Here is a 22,492-nt window from a genome sequence, read left to right on the forward strand (position 1 = left end):
CATTAATATTCTTATAAAGCTATTCAACCTGCTCAAGTGATTTCTGCAACAACTGTCAGAGGCATGAGAGCAGTTTAAACAATTAAGCAGGTTCTGTCTGCAGCTGACCTCCTATGGCCACACACCTGCAAAACCTCCACCTACATTGCAATGGGGACACTGAAAAGTGGAGCAGTTCACCATAGTACAACTTGCAATACCTAAATGTCAAAGTAAGAGAAAAAAATAATCAGAGGGAAAAGGAAAACCACTTATCTTCTGACTACAAATGCACCACAAATCAGTGACAACACATTATCTTCCTTAATAATCTGAAACTCAATATTGCTAAAACAATATTATAAAATAGGAACATATCAATTCAGGACTGACTGCACAAAAAATACCCTACCCCATGTATTTCATTTAAGCATCCTGATGATAACAGAAAATATTATTTTCCTTTATTGCTTTTAAGCCTTGTCTGTTAACAAGTTTTGATTTCCGTTTGAACATCATTTCAATAAATTAAACAGCTCAGTGTGTTCCTATTTTACAAAAAAAGAAAATGTCTAAACACAGACAACTAATACACCTGTTTATAACCAATTTATAGTCAATTTTGTGCAGAAGTGCCTGTTGAACAAATATAACATTCAACTTTTCTCCCAGAAGAAATGCTAGTATTCCCTAAGAAGAGTGACTAATGAAACATGCTTTAAAGAACCTTTTACTGAGGATTTTCTACTTCAGTGTTTCAGATAATTAGGTGCATTTAATAATAATAAAGGAAAAAAAAATTAATTGAAAATATATACTCAAAATTTATGGTGGACATTTCACTGAGATGCATTTATTTGTACAAACTACTTTGCTCTTCACATAAATTCTCCTCTGAGCAAAGTTTTTACTACTAAGTTTGATACTACTGATGTTTGTAGATGTCTCTTGCAGGAAGGGTGAGTGTTTCGAGTGAGTGTTGTTCCACACGTATCAAGAAACAATAACCAAAGCACTTACTGTCCTTTCTGAAGACAGAATGGTGGTTAATTGATGTGCACAAATTAATTACTTAAAAGTACAGCTGTACATGAAGTGTAGAAATGGAGTTGAGGTCACTGAAACAATGAAGACCTACTGGATTTGTAAGACAGATACCATGACTAGAGCACAGGTGGGAGGTAATAAATCTAAAAAAACCCCATCATGTATGGGGGGTGGTTGTGAAGAGCCTTGGAAGGTTGAAAGCTTGAACATAATGCACCAAAACAGGAAAAAGCAGAGGACAATGTTTCAGAGTGAAGCGGGTAAAATAAAAAGCAGCCAAGATTATACTAGCAGCAGTCTCACTTAAATGTGTGCTTTTGTAAGAGCAACATACATCTCAGAATATTTTTTCCATTTATTCTGCAGTTGATAATTTTCCTCTACAATGATAGTTACAAATAAAACTGACTTGCACTGACTTCTAAGGCATAAAATATAAAATTGCATTCTGAAAATTTTCCTAGTCTCCATATACACATTTCTATGTTGACTTAAGTACCTACATTGCCAGAAACTTCACTACCCTCACTTCAGCTGGAGGTTATTACTTGGCCAGCCTATGGATTACAATATCAAGACATGCAACATGGGTTAGGACAGCCAAAAACTAGTATTCTTCTCAGACATTAAACTTCCTGCACTTTTTCATGACTTCAAAAATACATTTCACTCCCAGCTTCTGCTCCAAAATGTAGAAATCCTTCAACTTAGTTGAACTACCAAATTGACCAAATATTCAACTTTCAAGGAATAGCCTCACTTGTAAAAAGTATTTTTCTGTTCAGTGATTTAGGGTTTTTGTAATGTTAGAATTCTTAAAAGGGGAAAAAAAAAAAGGAAAAAAAAAGACAGGAAAGACTAGAATGATGTTTTATTCCTGTTTATACAGAAAGGGTCTCTGCCATCCAGGGCCAAATATTTACATTAAAGCAAGTAACATGATGAAAACAAAGAAGAATTGCATGTGAAAACTGGCAGAAGCAAATAGTTCATCTCTGTTTTTAAAATGCATCAGATGAAGCATACCTGTATACGCTGTGATAAAGAGAGGCCTGAATCTGCAGGGACAATCTGTATTCGTTGTGGTGTCCCATCCATTAGTGTTTGTGTACCACCTTCCTGGGAATGTGTAACCTAGAAAGAAGAAACAAATGTAATGGACTGACAACAGATGTACTATTTTAATGGATCCACTACCTTAATGGATTAAACCTTAAGGTTTCATCAACTTCTAATTTCTCTAAACAAGGCCACAGAAAGTCTGACACTTATTTTATAAAAAAATGTGAATGCTTGAATCTAATTCAACACCTTAATTTTTCCTGATTTAAACCCATTTGGTAATACCTTCCAATGTGAAATTTACAAATACTTTAAGTAAAGCAATTAATTGTTGACAAGTCTACGTATGTCAATCGAACTGAACATTTACTATTGTTGATGTTCATGAGACAAAATACCCATCATCATAGCTGTGCTGTGTTTGCAATAAATGTAATTTAATGGCTCACTTGAATTGACAGAAGGTTTTTTGTATGGAAATACAGCAATTGTCAGTTTCAATTCTGTTTTTCTGTTAAAGAATTCTATGCTGGAGAACTATTAACAAAGATAGGGGAAACTAATAAATTGTGTGAAATCTGCAAACAGTATATCTTGTATTAAAATCTCTGCATGAATGCTCTCAGACACAATTCATGGAAATGTTTTAACAATTATCAATATTTTAAAAATTCTTCACACTCTACAGCCAATGGCATATGAGGTAAGGTATTACCCTTTACTTTATCTGTCAATAAAAATTAAGGATAGCTGCTATTTGTAGAGGGATCACAAAGGCCAGATTTTTTGCAGTACAAAGAGAAGTTGTCTTCAGAGAGTTTACAGACACCTTCAAATTGAAATTTTTATCTTAAATTCCCAGGTAACTCCAAAATCTTTTTGCTATTCACAAAACTGCCTGCAATATCCTGCAAATCTGTATTACCAATAATTCTCAGTATATACACCATTATACAAATACTCCTCTACACCTGACTGCCCCTCTGCCCCTCCCAATTAATATAGAGAATATATATGTCTATTGCAGTAAGGGTACTCTTTCATAATAGTTTGCAAAGGTTTTTTGTTCCTCCTGGATCAGCTTCCTGATTTTGCAACCATTAGATCATCTAAATGCTAGTAGCAGCAGACAAAAGCAGGCCAGAACATGCAGCTGGAGGTCAGTATCAGAGGGGGACGGGGTAGAGGGTAAGACTTCCCCTGGCAGCAGAAATACAAGCTCCCATCAGTCTACATTGATTTTGAAGCTTTGTCCAAAAAGGTGTTACTTTTGGTTGCAGACTCATAATCTACTTGCTCCTCTCCCCTCAGTGTGGCAGGTAAAACTGGCTCGTTAGTCATTCCATGATCTGGAACAGGACACCAGTGCAAGCTGAAAAGCAGCCCAGCAAACAAAGGCTATTCTTAGCACAGATCAAACCTTCAATCCAGTCTCCACAATGCTCAGAAGCAGATGTATCAGAGCAAATAAGTGAGGCTAAGCTACTGGGGTGATTGCTTAAGCTGCCAGCACCACCAAAAGAAATGCTTGTCAAACTACTGCCCAAGCCATTTCTGGACACTGCTTTCTAAAAATACCTGATTTTTCTGAGTATAAGTACTTTTAAACAATTCATCCACTTCATTGCTTAAGCAAAGGACAAAAAACTACTCATTACCCAGCAGCATTTTCCTTTCAAGAGAGGTACTTTGAAGCACTGAAGTTCTGCATCAGCCACTCAAATCAACAGGTACACGTGGTGATCCAGAAGCAGTTAAAGTTTTATATGCATTTACCTTTGCTTTACAAAATAAGCTGCATTTTATGGAACTGATTTACATTTGCTCCCTTAAAATGTCACGATCCACATGCTGTGTGAGGTAAAACTGCTTTTTAGCCCCACAAAATGTCAGCTTGACACTTTTACATTTATGCAGAATTCAAGGGTTTTTTTACTGCAGTTAATATTGATACAAGTAACTGCAAAATTTGTTATAAATTGTGCTTTTTATGTGTGTGACAGACAGTTTCAACAACAATGTAGCTTTCCCCTGTTACAGTAAACTTGGCAGGACTGTGGAAATGAACCACCATATACTTAGTGTACCCAGCCACAGATTAAAGAAAGAAGAATGCTGCAGGCTCTCGGCAGGTAGCTTCCCTACATGAATCAAGAAATATGGTCTTGATGTAGAAACAGGAATTATCTCGCACTGAGCAAAAGATGACTAGCTGATGGCAGAATCTGAGCAATGACAATCACTGCACAATGCCCCATATAGAAAGGGTTATATTTTGCTTCAATGTTTTGCTTTCATGCAAAGCATGAAATTCATAAATTAACAAAAGCATGTTTGTGAACACCATTGTAAAACTGTTGTCACAATTTTGTGATTTAAAATGCTTCATGAACAACAATCATAATAAAAAAATCAAAATCTATGTACGAAACACTTCTGACCATTATTTCAATGAGACACAGAAGCATTTCCATTCTCCTCAATACTGGAACACCATTTCCTTTCAGTTTCTTTCTTTTTTCAAAAAAAAAAGGTTTTTTTTGTAAATTCAATTAAAACTACTTCAACATTCAAGAGAATTATAAATGCTAGCAAAAATACTGCTGAAGTTCTCTAGGTCTTAAACTATGATTTTTCAGTGCTTAGTGATTAGGAATGCCACCAAGCAATTACAGCCTGTAGGTAGGCAGGAACATAAGTTACTGCATGGAGGCCCCTGTGAGACTGCTTTCCTTGCTGATTCCACCTTTCAGACAGCACATTCATGCATGGTATGCACCTCTGACAATAATTTTGGCTTAAGGAGTCCCAGCTTGCACTGCCCTCAGGGGTGCCTTTCAGTCCTTCCAACCATGCGTCTGCCTGGGCCGCACCTTGTACGAAACAAGGACACCGATCACAACCAACACGGAGATGACCTTCATCCACTATGCTGTAATTAAATTTTTTCCTTAGTTTTGTCCACCAGATGATGACACACAGAGTTTACAGGAGCAAGACTAGCATTGCATGAGAAGAAGTGGTTAAGTGAGGACTGGGGAACGATGAAGCTGCACTGCTGCCAAATATGGTGTGACCATCTCAGACATGGTAAAACCTTGCTAAAGGACAAATCCTTATTTACAGTGCTGACAAAACAACAGCCATGGAAACTGTAGAACTGTGATTTCACCACAAACAGGAACAGCTACAGCTCTCTGCAGCACTGCACTTTCACTCTGTTTTCTCCCCTGCCTTCCTTCGGCTACCAGCTTTCTTCTTTGTGCTGGCTCTGGTAGTCATTGGAGCCTTCTCATACCCTACTCCATGCTAACCCAGCAGAAAACCTTCCACTTGTTACTAGCTTGCTGTTGTTGAAGAAATTAGTAAGGAAAGAAACAGAAAAAGGTGCCTGTCTCTCCCATCATACTAAGTCAGCTCAGTGTCTCCTGGAATCACATAATGAAATTGAGAAACAACCCCCACAGAGGCTAAACACCATCATCACACCATCCTGAGTGGAACATATACTTCAGCTAGCTTTGACTAGCCTTGTACTGTAAAAAATAAATAAATGTAAATGGGAAATACAGCCCTATTTAGACCTCAACAAAGAATTATAGGCCCAAAACAAAACTGCATTAAACACAAGTTCTCACCTAATGAAAAACACAAGTAATAGAAAGAAAACATCATACATCCCATAAACCCATTTATGTCCTTTTGAGATAGTCTTAGCAACACTCAGATGCTACAAAACTAAAAAGCTGTGAGTTTATTCAGAGTAGAATTAACCATCCCATCCCCCACTCCAACCTTTCCATCTGAAATCAAGGCTGAGAAGAAATAAAATTACTTGTGAAGTCTATATCTAGACAAGAATCCAAGAGTGGGTATTTCAAGCTAAAAAAATAACATTTATCTAAGATAAATAAATTACTGCCTCTATCTAATTTAAAGTGGTGGTAATTCTAAATAGTCTATGCTATACTGACACTTTCTAGATAACTATGTATACTCATCCACACTCAAACTGTGCATCTCTGGCAGTTCTCTGGCTGCAGTACACAGATTCTACACACAGGTCACAGAGAACCAAAACTAGAAATCTGCAGAAACAGGAGCTCAGTCTTTCTTTTGACAAATAGCAAGCACATATTCACATGAAAGTGAAGAACATGGCAAAACTTTACTAGTGAAAATAAATATGACAAATGAAGTAATAGCATAGTTGTAAAGTAAAAGCTGCGTCCTGACTTTTTTAACTAAAATTGAGTAAAGCATATACACAACCAGATGGCTCTCTGAAAAACACTCCAGGCTCAAGACAGCAAGCTGAAAAGCTAGTGACTTACTAGAAACACTGCTAGATTGTTCTTTATTTCTGTGGGGCAAATTTTGGCAAAAAAGGCTATGCAGGTAACTTCAAAATGGACATAATAGGTTCTTCTGTCTTCTGAGGGAAGTGTCCAGAAGCCTTGTCTGTACCAAAAATTTTCTCTTGTGATTTTGGTTTTTATAAATCAGTCTGTGCATTTTACTATTCAGTTTCTCTTAAACAGGACTCAGAATTTATATACCTCTCCCATTTGCTGTTCAAAAATTTGATGGGCCAGTTCCTCTATGGTTGCCATGATCTTTAATCACCAGAATTTCCTGTCAAAGAAAGGAAAGAAGATGCTTAACATCTGTAGTTTTGAAAGTAAGAATATCCTGGGGAAAATATAGTTCACATAAGTGTGTTCACAATTTTATGAAGATGACATCCCTGCAGAATTTAAAGTTTGACTATACTATGAAAATAAATAATTTACTATTTGAAATCTTTATATTGTTTTATTCAAATAACTCATACAGACACTTCCTATTTTTCCTCCTCTGCTTTTCCAACAAGCAACACTACAGTAAAATCACTGAGAACAGAAGCCTATTACTGACCATGATTTCAGCAGGTACATATTTAATGTCTTAAAAAACTGGAATGCAGACAGTTTTGTTAATGCAAATCAAGAGGGGCAAATCTAAGTTCTTCTGAATTCATATAGTCATATAATATATGACATATATTCATATAATATTTTTTAGTATTAACACGAGTGCTTGAAGGTCATTTTTGTAACTAACAGGAGGCAGTACTTAGGACACAGAGAGTAAGTGTTTAAAAAAAAAAGATTGTTTCATTATCAATACTATAGCTACAGCCCAAGCCCAAATCCTCATAAGAAGGATTTTGTGCATTTTAATGGACACTGTTACATTAATGAACTATGAGAGATTCAGATGCATGCCTCGTTTATTTGGCAAGGCATATATTATATTATTGATATACAAATATTTACTAGGCAGTACTTAAAAGGAACATTCACAAATTATAAAGCACTGTATAAACATCTTTACTGACAAAAGTGAATTAAAAACACTGCAATACCTACTTCTTGTATGAACAATGACAGTACTCTTACACTAATACTGGATTTCATTCTTTGACTTTTCTGGAACTCCTAGGAATTACCTCTTCTTCAGTGAATCTCAAAACCTCCCCAATGAGGCGTGCAAATAAAAAATTTAACTCACTTTTAACTCAAATATAACTCAAGCTAATTCTGCTCTTAAAATTGGAAAGACAAATCTTTTTTGACTAGAGCAAGAATTGCAGGCCTTGGAGGTGCGCCCAGTGGTATACTAAAGCCTAATTAATGTGTGAAAGGGGAAAAACAAAAATATTTGGACACTGTATACCATTATTAATCACTCACTAGCATGCTGCATTAATAGTTCAATTATGACAAAAGATAACAGGCATGTATGTAGAGATGTGATACTGCAGTTTTTGCTGAAAAGCATTATCTCCCAGGAAGATCTAGGTGTCAGCATCCTTGCAGGAGTGCTCTATTAGCGCACTTCTGCATCCAGTGAGCTACACAATCACTATTCAAAGAGCACTTGGAATTTTCAAGGCAGGCAATGTGTTTTATCAGTGTTTTCTTCTTTTAAATAAAATACTAGCAACAAAAGGTTGTACTGTTTACATGGAGAGTGCCAGAAATGCATGCTACTTCATTACAAGACAACAAAAAAAACCCCACTTTGAGGGATTAATTTGCACCAGATAGTCAGTTCTCCTAAATCAGATGTGACTGCCCTCACAGTCAAGATGTATTAGTAAAACAATATTAGCTTGAAAACTGAAAGTGATTTAAACTGACATGTTTCACCTTGGAGTAAAGCAGTGAAGGAACACACATGTATTCAACTATGATGCACCAGTCACAGGGAGTCATTATGGCTCTCAGGCATAAACCACCAACAGTGAATTTTTGAAACTTATCTAAAAGAGACTCCTTTAAACTACACTTACATGAACATAGAACATTAAGTACACAAACAAGACTGAACTCTTATGATGAAGAGGAACCTGTAGAAAAGGTTGAACCTATCCTACCTCTTCATACTGTCTGGAACAAGCACAAGGAGAGTCAACTTATGGATGCATAACCAGCTGTCAAAGCTACACAAATCATCTGAGTTTGAGCATGTGAAGCAAGCACACAATGGAAAAGCAATGTACTCACTATTACTGACAAGAATTTACATATTAATCACACGGTGTTTTAGATTTTGACATTTGCACTTTTAATTTGTGTAAACATTCAGAAGTAGGTTATTTTGTGTGCTGTTGCTTTATTTAGCTCAGTGATCCCTAAACTGAAGGGCACTAACAAAACTAGTATTTGTAACACCAGTACTCTGTACTAAAATATCTTAATTGAATCACCTCCAACAAACCATGCAACTTTGCTTTGAAGAGCATGTATAACAGTGAAAAAATTCACCTTTGATATTTCACATATAAACTTTAGGCAGCATTTCATGTTGCAGATCAACTACAGATACGGAAAACCGAAATAGGTGTTTCTATCCCATTTTCCATTTTTGGTTTCTAATTTCATCTCCTCATGTGCTGGCATACACATAATGCTTGAGAAGTCAGTTCAAGCAACTGAACTGTCAGAAACAACTTCTTTACTTGCAGAGACAAGGAAATTTCAAAGGCAGTTTGAAGAAAATTTACAGCTCACTCCCAGGAAGGAGGTCCTGCTTGCCCTGAACAAGCTGCAGTGGTCTTGACCACACAGGACAATTCAACTCACTAAAAGTAAAGAAAACTCAGCTGGCAGAAATGCAGCAAACATCACCTAGGTAAGCACACTGAACTGATTTCTTTTGCAGTCAGATTCATTCTGTTGCAGATGAAAGGGAAAACATGTTGTAAGTCGAGAAAGGGAGGAAAAGAAGGAAGATTTGAGGAGGCAAACCTCCATTCCATTATTATTGCTGGGAAGCTGATAATTCAGTTTAACTGCACCATGAAACAGTACCCACTGTTTTGGGCCCAGCCAGGTGCCTGATGCAGCTCACTCTGGAGCCAGACAAGCTTACAGCCACTTGAGCAAAGAAGATTACCTCTCTGAGGAGCAGCCATCTGGCAAGCTATGCATCTTGCTCTGAGGACAGCGGAGCAGGACATGTCAAAAAAAGCTATCTACAAATTCTCACCTACCTTTGGGACAGCTGTAAAAGGTTTTGTGGTTCATATTTTTATTAGAGTAAAAAGGTCTCTTACCTAGAATATCTGTGTTAGACTTCATATCAGGTATGCTTTATCACTCTTTAGACATTCCTGCAAGGAATTAAGGAGAAAAAAAACCACTTCAGCTGTTTTTATTCTATTATGTAAATTTTAAAATTTAGCACATTTTTCATGTTTTTGAAAGCTTCTTCTCCTGAATTACTACAGCCAACATTCTCAGTGGCTGAATTGTTTCACATGAAATGATAAATATATTCTAAATTCAAAGCCACCTGGAATTGAGAAATCTTCCCTGAACACCTTATAACCTTCATTTCCCAGCAAAGAAAATTACTTGGGGGATGAAGGAAAGGCCACAGATATTTTCTACCCAGAGTTTAGCAAAGCCTCTGACACCATCTCCCCCAGCATTCTCCTGGACAAACTGGCAGCTCATGGCTTGAAGAGGGGTGCTGTTCCCTGGGTAGAAAACCAGCCACCTGGCTAGGCCCAGAATGGTGGCAAATGGGACTCCATCCAGTTGGTGGCTGGGCACCAGTGGTTAGACTGGGATCAGCCCTGTCTAATATCTTTATCCGCAATCTGGATGAGGGGATGGAGGGCACCCTGACTAGAGTTTGCAGATGATGCTAAGTTGGGCAGGAGTGCTGACCTGCTGGAAGCTAGGAAGGCTCTGGCAGAGGGATCTGCACAGGCTGGAACAATAGGCTGAGGCCTAGGGGTGCTGGTCAACACAAGCCAGTGTGTGCCCAGGTGGCCAAGAAAGCCAGTGGCATCCTGGCCTGGAACAGCAACAGTGTGGCCAGCAGGACCAGGGGAGGGATCGTCCCTCTGTACTCAGCACTGGTGAGGCCACACCTCAAATACCATGTCCAGTTCTGGGCACCTACCTGCAAGAAGGGCACGGAGTTGCTGGGGGCTGTCCAGAGAAGGGCAATGGAGCTGGGAAAAGCTCTGGAGCATAAAGTCAATGGATGAGCAGCTGAGGGAGGTGGGGGTGATCAGCAGAAAATTACTGCTCTCTACAAGCACCTGAAAGGAGCTGTAGCAGGGGAGGTTTAGATTAGATACTAGAAAAAATTTCTTCACTGAAAGGGTAGTCAGGCATTGGCACAGACTGCCCAGGGAAGTGGTGGAATTGCCATCCCTGGAAGTGTTCAAAATGCATGTGTGTAGCACCAGGCTTAGTGGCAACCACAGGGGTGATGGGCTAACAGCTGGACTCAATCTCTTTACAATCTTAATGATTTTAAGTATCATCAGTCTGAGTTTTGATCTTCAATAATGAGAAGTGATCTTCAAGGTGTTCTCATCTAACATAAATCATCTTGATTTCAGAAATGCTCTTTTCCATGCTTGACAAAACCAGGCCATGCACATTCAAAAGACACACAAGCCCATATATGAGAAATGTGTTTATTGCTAGTATAGGAAAGAAGTCGATGGAGTTAATTAACAGGTTTATTAATTAACAGGTTTTTCTTTAGAATACTCTCTTCTCCTTTCAAAATGAATGAGACAAATCACAATAAACCAAACTTTAGTCAGATGCCTAAGACTGCTAATCACATTTTATTTTCACATTTTATCTTCTAGGATCTGCTTTATAATATCCAACAGTTAAAAAAACTGTAATATTAGTTATATGGTGACTACAAGAGAGAAAGGAGTCAAGGCTCTTGCCAACATACAAGCATTCTGTTGTTTACAAACACTCCCCAAATAGTTTTTACCTCATTTATATCTCACTTTGAATACTCTTGCAAAAATTATTTTCAACTGCTGCTGTTTCAAAGAGCAAGCCTATAGCCACTTATAACAAGTACTGCCCAACTGCTGTACTGGTTTCCCTTTTCCACATCAGACTAAGATCCTTGCCTTTACTTTTACCACAAAATTTCTGAAAAATTAAGTGGTAAGAAGCGCTTTGTCCCATGGCCATTTAGCCAATGACATTGTCACAACTTAAGCTCTCACTTCCTTCTACAACTTTCTGCAGATATACCATTAAGATCTGACACACTGCAAAACTACAGAAAAAACAATATTTCTAAAATTTTCCTTTAAAAAGATGTGTTGCTGACAACTATGTCAAATTAACAACATTAAGACTGTCAATATGATTAGACTGCTGCCTCTGCAAATGTACAACACATTCTAGCTTGGCAGCCTTGTATTCCCTTAGTCGGTGATGATCCTTTTGCATACTTTCTTATTTCTGGGAACAGGGGAAAATCTCCTTCTCAGAAGATACAAAGCACAGAAACGTTTTGCTTCTGTTGCTCTAGGTACAGAGTAACACAAATGTCAGCATCCATATTTACACTGATTAGACCTGCTTTACAAGGATAATCACTGAACTTGTTTTCAGATTTATTCCTTGAGTGTTTCACAGCATTACTTGCCATGTAATTAAATAAAAAATGAAGCTATTTCAAAAACATTTGAAAAAATAATAAACAGAATTCTAAATCCATCCCTTTTCCTTACAAAAGCTCAATCCCCCCCATCCACTAGAAGCAGCATTTAAAAGCAGGCATTCTGACAGAAGGCAAGCATTAGACTTCCTCTTAAATGCACTAAAATGCTTTTATTGCTCTTCTGTTCCACCTTCAGACTCAAAATGCTACCAAAATCTTTTTGTCTCTAAGTTACATACTGTTAGTCTATGTCCCTAGTAAATGAATTAGTCAGCTTTCTTGACAAGACTCAGAATTATTTTTAAACACATCACTATCATCAGTATAAACTGGCTGGGGGTGAATCTGGCATCACAAGTTCAGTGGTGTTCCACTGCTACTTTAGATAAGCACTCTGTAGGCTGCCATAACAGTGGAAAACTTTCCCTAGTTTGCAGCAATTAAACCCCTCCTCTCTACTTCTTCCTCAGCTTTTATGTGCCAGAGTTTTCTCAATGTTTTAGTCAAAACAACCTATGAAATACTTCTTAAAGTATTTCAGGCTTACTTCAACTCAAATGGGTCAGGAAACATTCCCATGAGAGCAGACAGCAATTTCGAAGGTTGGTAGTCAGAAGCACTAACCTCTCCACTAGTACAGTTAAGTTATACCCAGAAGACATCACAGTTTAACTTACCCTTCTCCAGGGACAAAAGTTATACAACTTTAATTGTCCTAGTAGGAGGTTCCTATTAATAGTATTTTTAAATATCATACCAGGGTAGACTAAGGACTTTAAAAGTAGTTGCAGGAAGTATATTTCTTTATGTTTCAATGCTCAATTTGATATGACAACATCTCTCATTTTATTATATTAGACTTCTGGTATAGCTGCCCCACTATCAAGTGCCTTGATTCTGATGTAATATCCTTGAAATGAGTAAGAACAAACCACATCAACATGAAGACTGTCAACTTTACTTTTTGTTCTTTTATCAGTGTGCTGGTTTTGGCTGGGGGAAAGTTAATTTTCTTCGCAGTAGCAGATATGGGGCCGTGTTTTGAATTTGTCATGAACACAGGGCTGATAATACAGAGATGTTTTTATTTCTGAGCAGTGCTTGCACACAGCCAAGACCTTTTCTGCTTTTTGTGCTGCCACACTGGTGAGGAAGCTGGAAGTACATGGGAGGTGGGTGGCAGATACAGCCAGGACAGAAAGGTATATTCTGCACCATATGACATCATGCTCTGTATATAAAAATGGAAACAGGAAGAAGGACATGGAGTGATGGCATTTGTCTTCCCAAGGAACTGTTACACATGATAGGGCTCTGCCATCACATCAGATATTCAGCCAGCAACCTGCCCTGGAGATGGCTGAACATCAGCTTATCAGCTGGATAAAGTGAATTATTCCTTGTTTCAATTTGTTTGTCTGTGTAGCTTTTGCTTTCCCTCCTGAACTGTCTTTACCTCAACCCACGAGTTTTCCAACTTTTACCCTTCTGATTCTCTCCCCAGTCCCACTGGTGGGGGAGTGAGCAAGTGGCTGCCTTGGGTTAAACCACGACACACAATAATGACAAACACAGGAAGGTCAACATTACCTTTTAAGAAAGCTCAAAAAGTTAATATAATAGAAAACTAACTGCAAAAGAAGAAGAAATAATCTCTCTGTAGTCATACTGCTTCAGTACTGAAAGATTTCAATACAACTCAAAGTCAACTAAGGATTTTAGCTCAGGTCATCACATTGGGCTTACAGGTAATCTGTACCTCAAAATGGAAAACAGTCTTCACTTCCATTATCAAGCTAATCATCCACTAATTAAGAATTCAGCACAATTTGTGCCAAAGTTGTTTAATAAACTCCTACACATGAAATAGAATGCACTTAATGATCCCTCTGTGATTAAACATGCCTGAGTTAGTGCTTAAATAAGTTAAGGAACTCCCCAAGATTTCTTTATACTTGAGAGCAGTTTTCTGCAATGCTTTAGATAATAAATTAAGCTAAGGAATTCAAACACATTTGTGAAACAAATGATGCTACTGTGCTCTGTGCTTCATACAGGAAAAGCTCAATGAACATGGCAAGCTAAATGAGTTATTCTTGGATTATTGTTCTATAAACCACACTGTTCAAGAGGATAGAACAGCTGGCAGATTTAAAGGAGTAAGATTATCAATGAATTGAGGAATATTTATGTAACCCTTGACACCCAGTTAGATACTGTTTTTTAAATTTGCATGAGATTAAGATTTAGATAGTGCATATCTAAGAGACAAGTTACAACATGAAACTGAAGCAGCTGGATCTGCAGGCAACCAAGGGAAAATGAGATGCTTGCAAAAGCATAAGAGAGTAATTAAAAGGCACAGAGATACAGAAAGAGATGCATTTGTAGGCATGCCTGTGCAATTAATTTATAATCAGTGTTCTCACTATCCTTTCTTGTAAGCAAGTGCTACAATGGAAGGAAACATGAGAAAATAATCATTAGGATAAATTTTCAGGTGACTAACAAATCATTTTTACAGTCTGGGTCACCAAAAGGATAGTCCCACTTTTAGGCCTTGGCTTCTGCTTCTTTTATCATGGTATGTCTAGAACCTGCCCCACCAGCTACGTGTGAGCTGACTTAGCTCACCAGTTCCATAACCAACTGGGAAAAGGAGGAGGAGGAAAGGCAAAGAGGCTGTCTGCAAGTGTAGTCTACTCACAGGAGCACTGGCTACATGCCAGAGCTAGACAACAAGACAGACACTTAATCACAACAAGCTGCCCTGTGTACTATCAGCCATAACCTGCATTTCCACCTGAAGCCTGCAAAAAGACATGAGAAAAAAACCCCAAACTGATTCCCTGCACCAGAGCTGAAGCTGCACCATGAACCAGGACCAGGAAGCTCATCTGACTGAAGACTTCTCCATTCACCGGATTAGGTTCAGCCAGGTCCATTTCAGCAGGCACAGAAAGAACACCCTAACACAGCAGAGGGAGGACAAACCTTTCCTTCTGAACACCTGGAGACAGTACCTCCTCTATGGTACAATCACAGTATTTCATGGGAATAGCCACTGCTGGCTTTGTTCCCCTCTGCATTTGCTTTCATGGCTGTATACCTGTAAACTCATCTTCTGATTGTATTCACCCTGCACCTAACAATTGTTACACAGAATACAGGAAAAGCAGAATTGAGACCACTTATTTTTGGAAAAAATCCCACGATGTTACACCAGCTTATCTGTAATGCCAAATTGTCAGTTCACGTGTTATGCAAGATGACTATTTGGGGTATTCACTGAACTACAGCCACAGATGAGGCTGCTGATGCATGAAGGTACTCTACAGAAATCAGCAAACCTTTTCAACTACCAATACGACTACCAACAGCTGTACTACCAATAAGATAACCCATACAAACTTGCACATCTGCATATCCATGGAAGCTTCCTTCAGATCAAAAGGAAAAACAAAACAAAAAACCCAAAGAAGCAAAACCCCCATACAACAAAACTGAGTTCCTCACACATCCTTCCAGTAAATCACTGTTGGCATTGTTCCATGTAAAATATTCTGGGGGATGAACTGATCAAGAGCAGCAGTGCCAAGGACTTGAGAGTTCTCCTGGATGAAAGGCTGGGCACAGCAATGTGGACTGGCAACCCCGAAAGCCAAACATGTCCTGGGCTGCATCCAAAGCAGCGTGGGCAGCAGGGCCAGGGAGGGGATTCTGCCCCTCTGCTCTGCTCACACCCCACCTGCAGGGCTGCATCAGCTCTGGGGTCCCAGCACAGGAAGGACATGGAGCTGCTGGAGAGAGTCCAGAGAAGGGACACCAAGATGATCAGAGGGATGGAGCACCTCTCCTGTGAAGAAAGGCTGAGAGAATTGGGATTGTTCAACCTGGAGAAGGCTTAGAGTGACCTAACTGCAGCCTTCCAGTACCTGAAGGGAACCCACTAGAAAGATGGAGAGGGACTTTTTAATTAAAGAACATGTAGTGACAGGACAAAGGGGAATGGCTTCCAACTGAAAAAGAGCAGGCATAGATTAGATATTAAGAAATTCTTTACTGTGAGGGCGGTGAGGCCCTAGAACAGGTTGCCCAGAGAATCTATGGATGCTCCATTACTGTAAACATTCAAGGCCAGGTTTTATGGGGCTCTGAGCAAAGTAATGTAGAGCATGGCATCCCTACCCATGGCAGGCGGTTAGAACTAGATGATCTTTATACTTCCTTCCTACCCAAGTCATTTTGTGATTCTCCGGTTTTTTCCTTTGTTATCGACTACACAGGATTAGGTTTTGTTAAAATGGTGTGGGTTTGTGAATTTTTTTTTGTTGGGTTTGGGATTTTCTTAATTCCTATAAAAATGTGAAAAGCACACTGAAAAAAATCTTCATATTAAGTCTAATTAAGAATCATGTTGATACACTGTCCTGCTAATACTTCAAAGGAAACACATTACCACACTAAATGGGGTAGTTCTCACACCACAAAGTTACCGCTAAATTATAAACAGCAACCTCAACATATTTGGAATGAAATAACCTTTTATGAGAGCTACTATGACAATAGCGGAGGGTTTGGTTTTAGTTTTTTAGTGGTTTATATTTTTTAAGTTTCCACTTCAACTTCCGACAAAGGCATTCAAATACTGAGCTTAGTCCAGCCTGGCTTACTACCAAGTTGAACAAAAGTAATTTAGGCTAAACAAATGTAAACAGCCTTTTAGAGAAGGCCTGGCAAAGTCAACAAAATTCATCTAAATATTGATACAGAAATGCAGCTCTTGGACCATGATTTTCAGGAAGGAATGCACTTCCTTACAAAATCTGCAGCACTGCATCATCAGATACATGGGGCTCAGATAGCACAAGTCATCTTCCAGTCTCAGAGAACTGGAATTTTAAAGAGTTTGGTTTTACAAAAAATAAATCCTTTACTGATTTAGTAAAGTAATGCAGTAATCTCTGGAATTAAAAGCTGATGACTGAAGGGAAAAAATATGGACAGGTATACATAAGAGTAAGAGTTTAATTAACTGTACCTTCACAGTTTTATCCACGAAATTCTACTGATATAATTTTGTTTTGCAGCAGGTTACTTTATCCCAGTAATGTACAGGCACAAGTTTAAAGTGCTAAAAGCAGCCTGAAACACCACCAAGGGGGAAGGAATAAAAAAAAAATTAAAATTAAAAACTTTGCCAGAAAGTAACCCAGGTACAGTTTAGTTTCCCTTGATGGTCACTGTTGGTGGCACACACCAGCCTGTGTGTGACAAAAAGCAGAGAGCTGTGCCAGCCAGAGCTGGTGGGGTAACCCTCCCCAGCAGGTTACTGCTTCCTCACAGGGGATGTCCAACCCACCACAGGCCTGAGGGCTCCCAGATCTCCATCAGCCAAAATAACTGAGGCTAGCAAAGGTTACTATTAGAAGTGCTTAAGCCAGGATGGCTGCTGAAGCAGGACAGACATACACACACACCCCCTGTACCAGCTGCAGCACTTGCCAGCTGAGAGCTGCACTTCATCCACCAGCAGAACAAACATGGACAAGTTAAGATGTGACACCGCTCTAGTTTTTACATACAACTAAAACTCCTTATTTAAGCAAGAGGTACTGCTTTTTTTCAGGGTTTTTTTGACCCAAACATTAGAAGCAGATTACTTTCTTTAGGGAGAATGCTTTCCTTCACAAACTCCAGGGAAAGTTCAGCAAATTCACTGGCTGCACAAACTTTAATTACATAATACATTAAGCACACAATAAATTAAAGCAAAAATGGAGTATAAGCATAGGGCACAAACTAATCTTACTATTGTAAATATGAAATTTCACATTATGGATCAAAACCAGTTTTCACTGGACTACCACATTAGCAATAAGCATTCTGTAGCTGTATTTCACAGGTGACTTATTTAGCTGCATGCTACAGTATCAGTGGTGTTTTGTTTGGTTTTGGTTCCCTGCACACCTGCCTACTCCCCCTGACCTTTAATAACAATACAATCATGAAATGATGTTGAAAGGTACTTCTGGAGGTCAGCTGGGTCAACTCCTTTTCCCCTAAAACCATGTCAGCCTCAGAGGTCCCTATGCTGCTTAGGGCTTTCTCTTCACAGGCTAAGAACCTTAAACTGAAAAATTAAGGCATACTTTAAAAAAGCTTCAAAACCATTAAAACCCCAAACAAAAAAACCCCAACCAACCGTATTCCACAATATAACCTAGGATATGACTATTCTTAAAGATATCAGAACTCCAATCAAACTTGTTCCCTTCAAGAGTATGTTTCGCAAGCAAATACAACCAGTAAGAAAACCAGAAATATAAGAAATAATTCTTAACAAGAATTGAGGAGAAAAGTTAAAGCTAATTTAACTTATCTACTGTCAGCTTCTTTCTGTAACAACCAACTTGATTTGTTGTTGCAGAATGCAGCAGACTTAGCAAGAGGTGTCCAACCATTCAGAGCAGTGCACAGGAAGGGCAGAAGCAGCTGAGAACTGCACGCTCCTCCGGGTGACCTCAGTTACCTTCCTTGTATTATCACACATGTGCACACATACAGCTGACCACCATCACATGAAAATACTTAGTCCTGTGATAAGATTCAGCAATATCTCTGGAGAAAGAGCTACAGAGAGAAGCAGGCAAACATTTCACACACCTTAAGACTCCACTCAAACAAGAGCCCCTGAGTAAAGTTGAACAGCAAGGACCAAGCCGTGGGCTAAATGCTGTATTGGACATTTCAAGCCACAACTGCCAACCATGAACTAAAGGGGGTGGGGAAAATATTCACAGAATTATTTTCAGAAAAATAACTTTCAGAAAAAGCCATACAAAATTACAAAGAGTCACCAGATGAAGTCTGAACTGGGACAGAAATGGTGATGTTTTCCCACCGAACAGATACTTCCATTTGTATCACTCTGATTGCAAAACCAGGAAGCTGTCCTACAGAAAACTATTTGAATTTTTTTCCCATCTTATTTTCTATTACATGGATGCAGCTCTTCCTGCTACACCACTTCCCAAGTCCACTCTGCTGACATTAGTAGCTTCAAATCAGAAATTTCACGTAAGCATGAATGCCTGATTTTTCAAGAATCATGTTCACACACTCGTCTTTCAGTAAAATCAGTATCAAGACCTTTTTTCCCTCTTCTGTTGTATAAGTTCACTTGTACAACACACAGCATCTCCCCTATTCCCTCCACAACCTGCAAATGTAAGCGTATCCTGGGGCATGCGGCCGTGCTTTTTACACACACAGCAATATATGGCAACAAAGGAAAAATAAAGACTCCACAAAAACTCCGCAGCTCGGAATAAATACCCCACCCAACCAAACAAAATAAGGAACAGCGACACGGTCATCTGACCCAATAAAAATAATACCGGGTGTTGCTCAGGACATACTGCCTTAACCCAAATAAACTCAGATAGCCGCCAGGGATATACAAGAGGAGCGAACCGGCGGGACGATGCCGTCGGCAGGCAGAGAGTGCCTGGGGGGTTCGGGGAAGCGCATGGCCGCTCCCCGGGAACGCTGACGCGCAGGGCTCGGGAGGGGGAAAGGGAGATGCACCGAGGCCAAGCTATAGCGCAACGCCGGGGCTCCTCCGGCCCCAGCCGTCCCCGCCGCCCCGGCTTGCTGCCCTCACATCTCCCCTGCCCGGGGGTTCACCGGGCGGCGCGGAGCCAGCGTCGTGCCCGCCCCCGCCGCGGCGCTCCGCACAAAATGGCTGCGCGCGGCCGGGGCCCAGCATGAGGGGGCATCGGCCATCGCCGCCTCTGTCCGCGGCTCCGCTGCCCGGCTCCCGCGGGAAGCGGCGGCCGGATGCGGAGCGGCGGGACACGCAAGCGGTTCCTGTAGGTGAAAGGTCGGGGGGCGCGGGGCCGCCCGGGGCCGGGCCGGGCCCCGGGGCGGGGCGGGTGCGCTCCGCTCCACGTTCCGCAGCGGTGGCGGCCGGGAGCCGCGCGGGCCCGCACCGTTACAGCGCGGCCGCCCCTGCTGCTCCTGCCGCCGGACCGCGCCCGCTGCGGGGGGCGTCCCTCGGCTGTTGGGGGTCTCGCTCTCACCTGGCGGGGCCGGTGCCTGGTCCGGCGGGTTTCTTTAGCGACGGCGCGGCTCCGGCTCCCGGGGGTCAGAGTTCGCGACCCCGCCTCCGCCACCGCTCGGCCCCGCCCCGCCCCGGGCTCTGCGCCTGCGCCAGCGCTCGAGACTCGCGCCCGGGCGCGCGGCGGTGAGGGCGGGGCTCTGGGCTGCGGTCGGTAACGGGACCGGACCGGGCCCGGCCCGTAGCCTGTGGGCAGGGGCGTGGGACCAGGGCCGGAGCGGTTGGAACAGACCTGTGAGATCGGCCGGTCCAACCGTCCAGGCAGCACTGCTGCCACTGTAACACCTAAACCACACCACCAGATCAGACGCCTCTTAAAACACATCCAGGCAATAGTGACTCCGATTTCCCTCGGCGGCTTATTCCGGTGCCCGACCATCCTAAAAAAAAATATTTTCTCCTGATCTGAAAATCTCTCCTGGTACCGCTTAAAGGCACTTCTTTAGTTCTCTCGCTGCAGACATGGCAGAAGAGACCAGTCCCTCACCTCACTACACCCTTCTTACAGGTAGCTGTGAGAGCCATGAGGGCTCCCCTAAGCCTCCTCTTCCTGAGATTAAACAAACCCAGCTCCCTCGGGCCTTCCTCGTAAATCATGTTTCCGAGACCCTTCCGGAGCCTTGTTCACTTTCTCTGGATGCTCCTTTTTAGAGTGAGGGTTCCAAAATGGAACACAGTTCTCGAGTGTTGTGCCCATCGAGTGGAGGGCACAAGTCTCCAAACCCCCACAGCAGTTCCCTGCAGAGAAATGGGACCGAGCGGAGCTGAACATCACAGGTGCACAACACAGCACTTGGGCTTCGGGGAGCTCGGTGGGCTCTCCTGGTTGAGGCAGGTCCATAGGCAAGACTGGCAGGTTGGGTTTGAAACATGCAACGTGACAGGGAATCACACACAGTGCCTTGCACAGTCACTGTAGCAGTTCAACCAGCTAAGTCTGAAAGAGCTGCCCTTCGCCTGCATGGCAAAAGCAAGTTCCGTCCTTAAATCTCAACAGTGCTCTTGGGGAGGCAATGGCCTGGCTGCCAGTGAGTGCCTGTTCGTGCTGGGGTAGTGCCATGAGAACAACTTGCTGCTGCTCTGGCTCTGCCTCAACATCAGTTTGGACCAAAGTAGTGTTAGCTACTTCCTTAGTTTATGCTAATTGTTTAAATTACCTTAATTTTAAGAGTCTTATACTTTAAATAACAGCCTTTCCCTTTTTCTTCTTTCATTTGCAATGAAGATGGTGTAGCTGTGGTCAGAGATCAGCTGCAACTTCAAGATCATTTAGCTCACTGGGCTGTATGTGCAATTTCATGATCTGGAAATAATTTAGACCATTTAATGCAATTTCTACTGAATCAGATGACATAAGCATCAACATCTGAAGAGCAGTGTTAGGAAAAAAACCTAAAGAATACAAGTAACTTTATGTGTTAACATTAAAGAAATTATGCACACTCTTATCTTGTCAATTCCTTTACTCTTTTCTTCCGGCTGCCAGTCCCACAGCTGCACTTGTATCTATCAACCCTAGCTCAGGATCACCAGGTCAGTCAGCACTTGGAAACATTGTATTTTGCTTTTTGATCAAAGACGTTACCAAAAGCAAAATGCAAATTAACTCAGTGAAGAATTTTTAAGTCAGAAAAATTAACTTGCTAAGCAATTCCTTTAAGTGTCAAACGTTGCAGCACTCTCAATTTATAGTACTTGTCACTTCCCAAGCTAGCTTGAGCTGCACATTCACTTTCTAAATACTGGAGCTTAGAGCAGTTTAACAAATGCCAAGTAATTTGCACCAAAGCTTATTTAAGCCAAGTATTCTGATATTCTCAGTACAGCAGAAATGCCACTGTAACCAGTAGAACATACTTTGTTTTTTTCTTAGCAAGTGACCCAATTCATACTTGATCTGTATATGAAGGGCATGTCTCTGCAGCTGTGTCAGCCAGGATTACAGGAGACACATCCCTATCAAAAACACACATAGAAGAAAATCCTTTTCTGCTGTTATTGCAAGTTTTTTTAAAAATTGCTTTCAAACATATGTAAGGAGGCAACGTAACTAGCCTGAAAGAAAAATTTTTCCCTCAGATGCCCTGCTAAAATACTAACAGAATTAAAGAATCATTGAGGTTGGAAAAGACCTCTAAGATCATTGAGTCCAACTTTTACCCCAGCAACTGCTAAGTCCACCACTTAAACCATGTCCCAAAGTGCACATCTTTTAAATACCGCCAGGGATGGCGAGTCCCCGGCTTCCCAGGGAAGTCTGTGACAGTGCTTCAGGTTAAGAATTTTTCCTAA

The 22,492-nt window shown here is 40.8% G+C and overlaps 1 protein-coding gene across 15 annotated transcripts in view; it reads right to left on the minus strand.

Moving 5' to 3' along the window:
• Positions 1–20,269, minus strand: part of NR2C1 (nuclear receptor subfamily 2 group C member 1) — a 54,648-nt gene extending 34,379 nt beyond the window's left edge. For 4 of the 15 annotated variants that reach the window (XM_015627410.3, XM_015627407.3, XM_015627406.3 and 1 more), the window contains exons 1-4: positions 20,163–20,269; positions 9,692–9,748; positions 6,648–6,723; positions 2,053–2,160 (exon numbers count right to left, since the gene is read on the minus strand). In XM_015627410.3, coding sequence (XP_015482896.1) covers positions 2,053–2,160; positions 6,648–6,701 — 162 coding nt within the window. In that variant the 5' untranslated portion in view covers positions 6,702–6,723; positions 9,692–9,748; positions 20,163–20,269. Of the gene's footprint in view, positions 1–2,052; positions 2,161–6,647; positions 6,724–9,691; positions 9,749–10,548; positions 15,776–19,554; positions 19,679–20,162 lie in introns of those variants that run through there. The other 11 variants (XM_015627409.3, XM_015627403.3, XM_015627408.3 and 8 more) reach the window with 8 other exon arrangements.
• Positions 20,270–22,492: the final 2,223 nt, after the last annotated feature.

Source organism: Parus major, chromosome 1A, assembly GCF_001522545.3.
Source record: "Parus major isolate Abel chromosome 1A, Parus_major1.1, whole genome shotgun sequence".
NCBI classification, from domain to species: Eukaryota; Metazoa; Chordata; class Aves; order Passeriformes; family Paridae; genus Parus; species Parus major.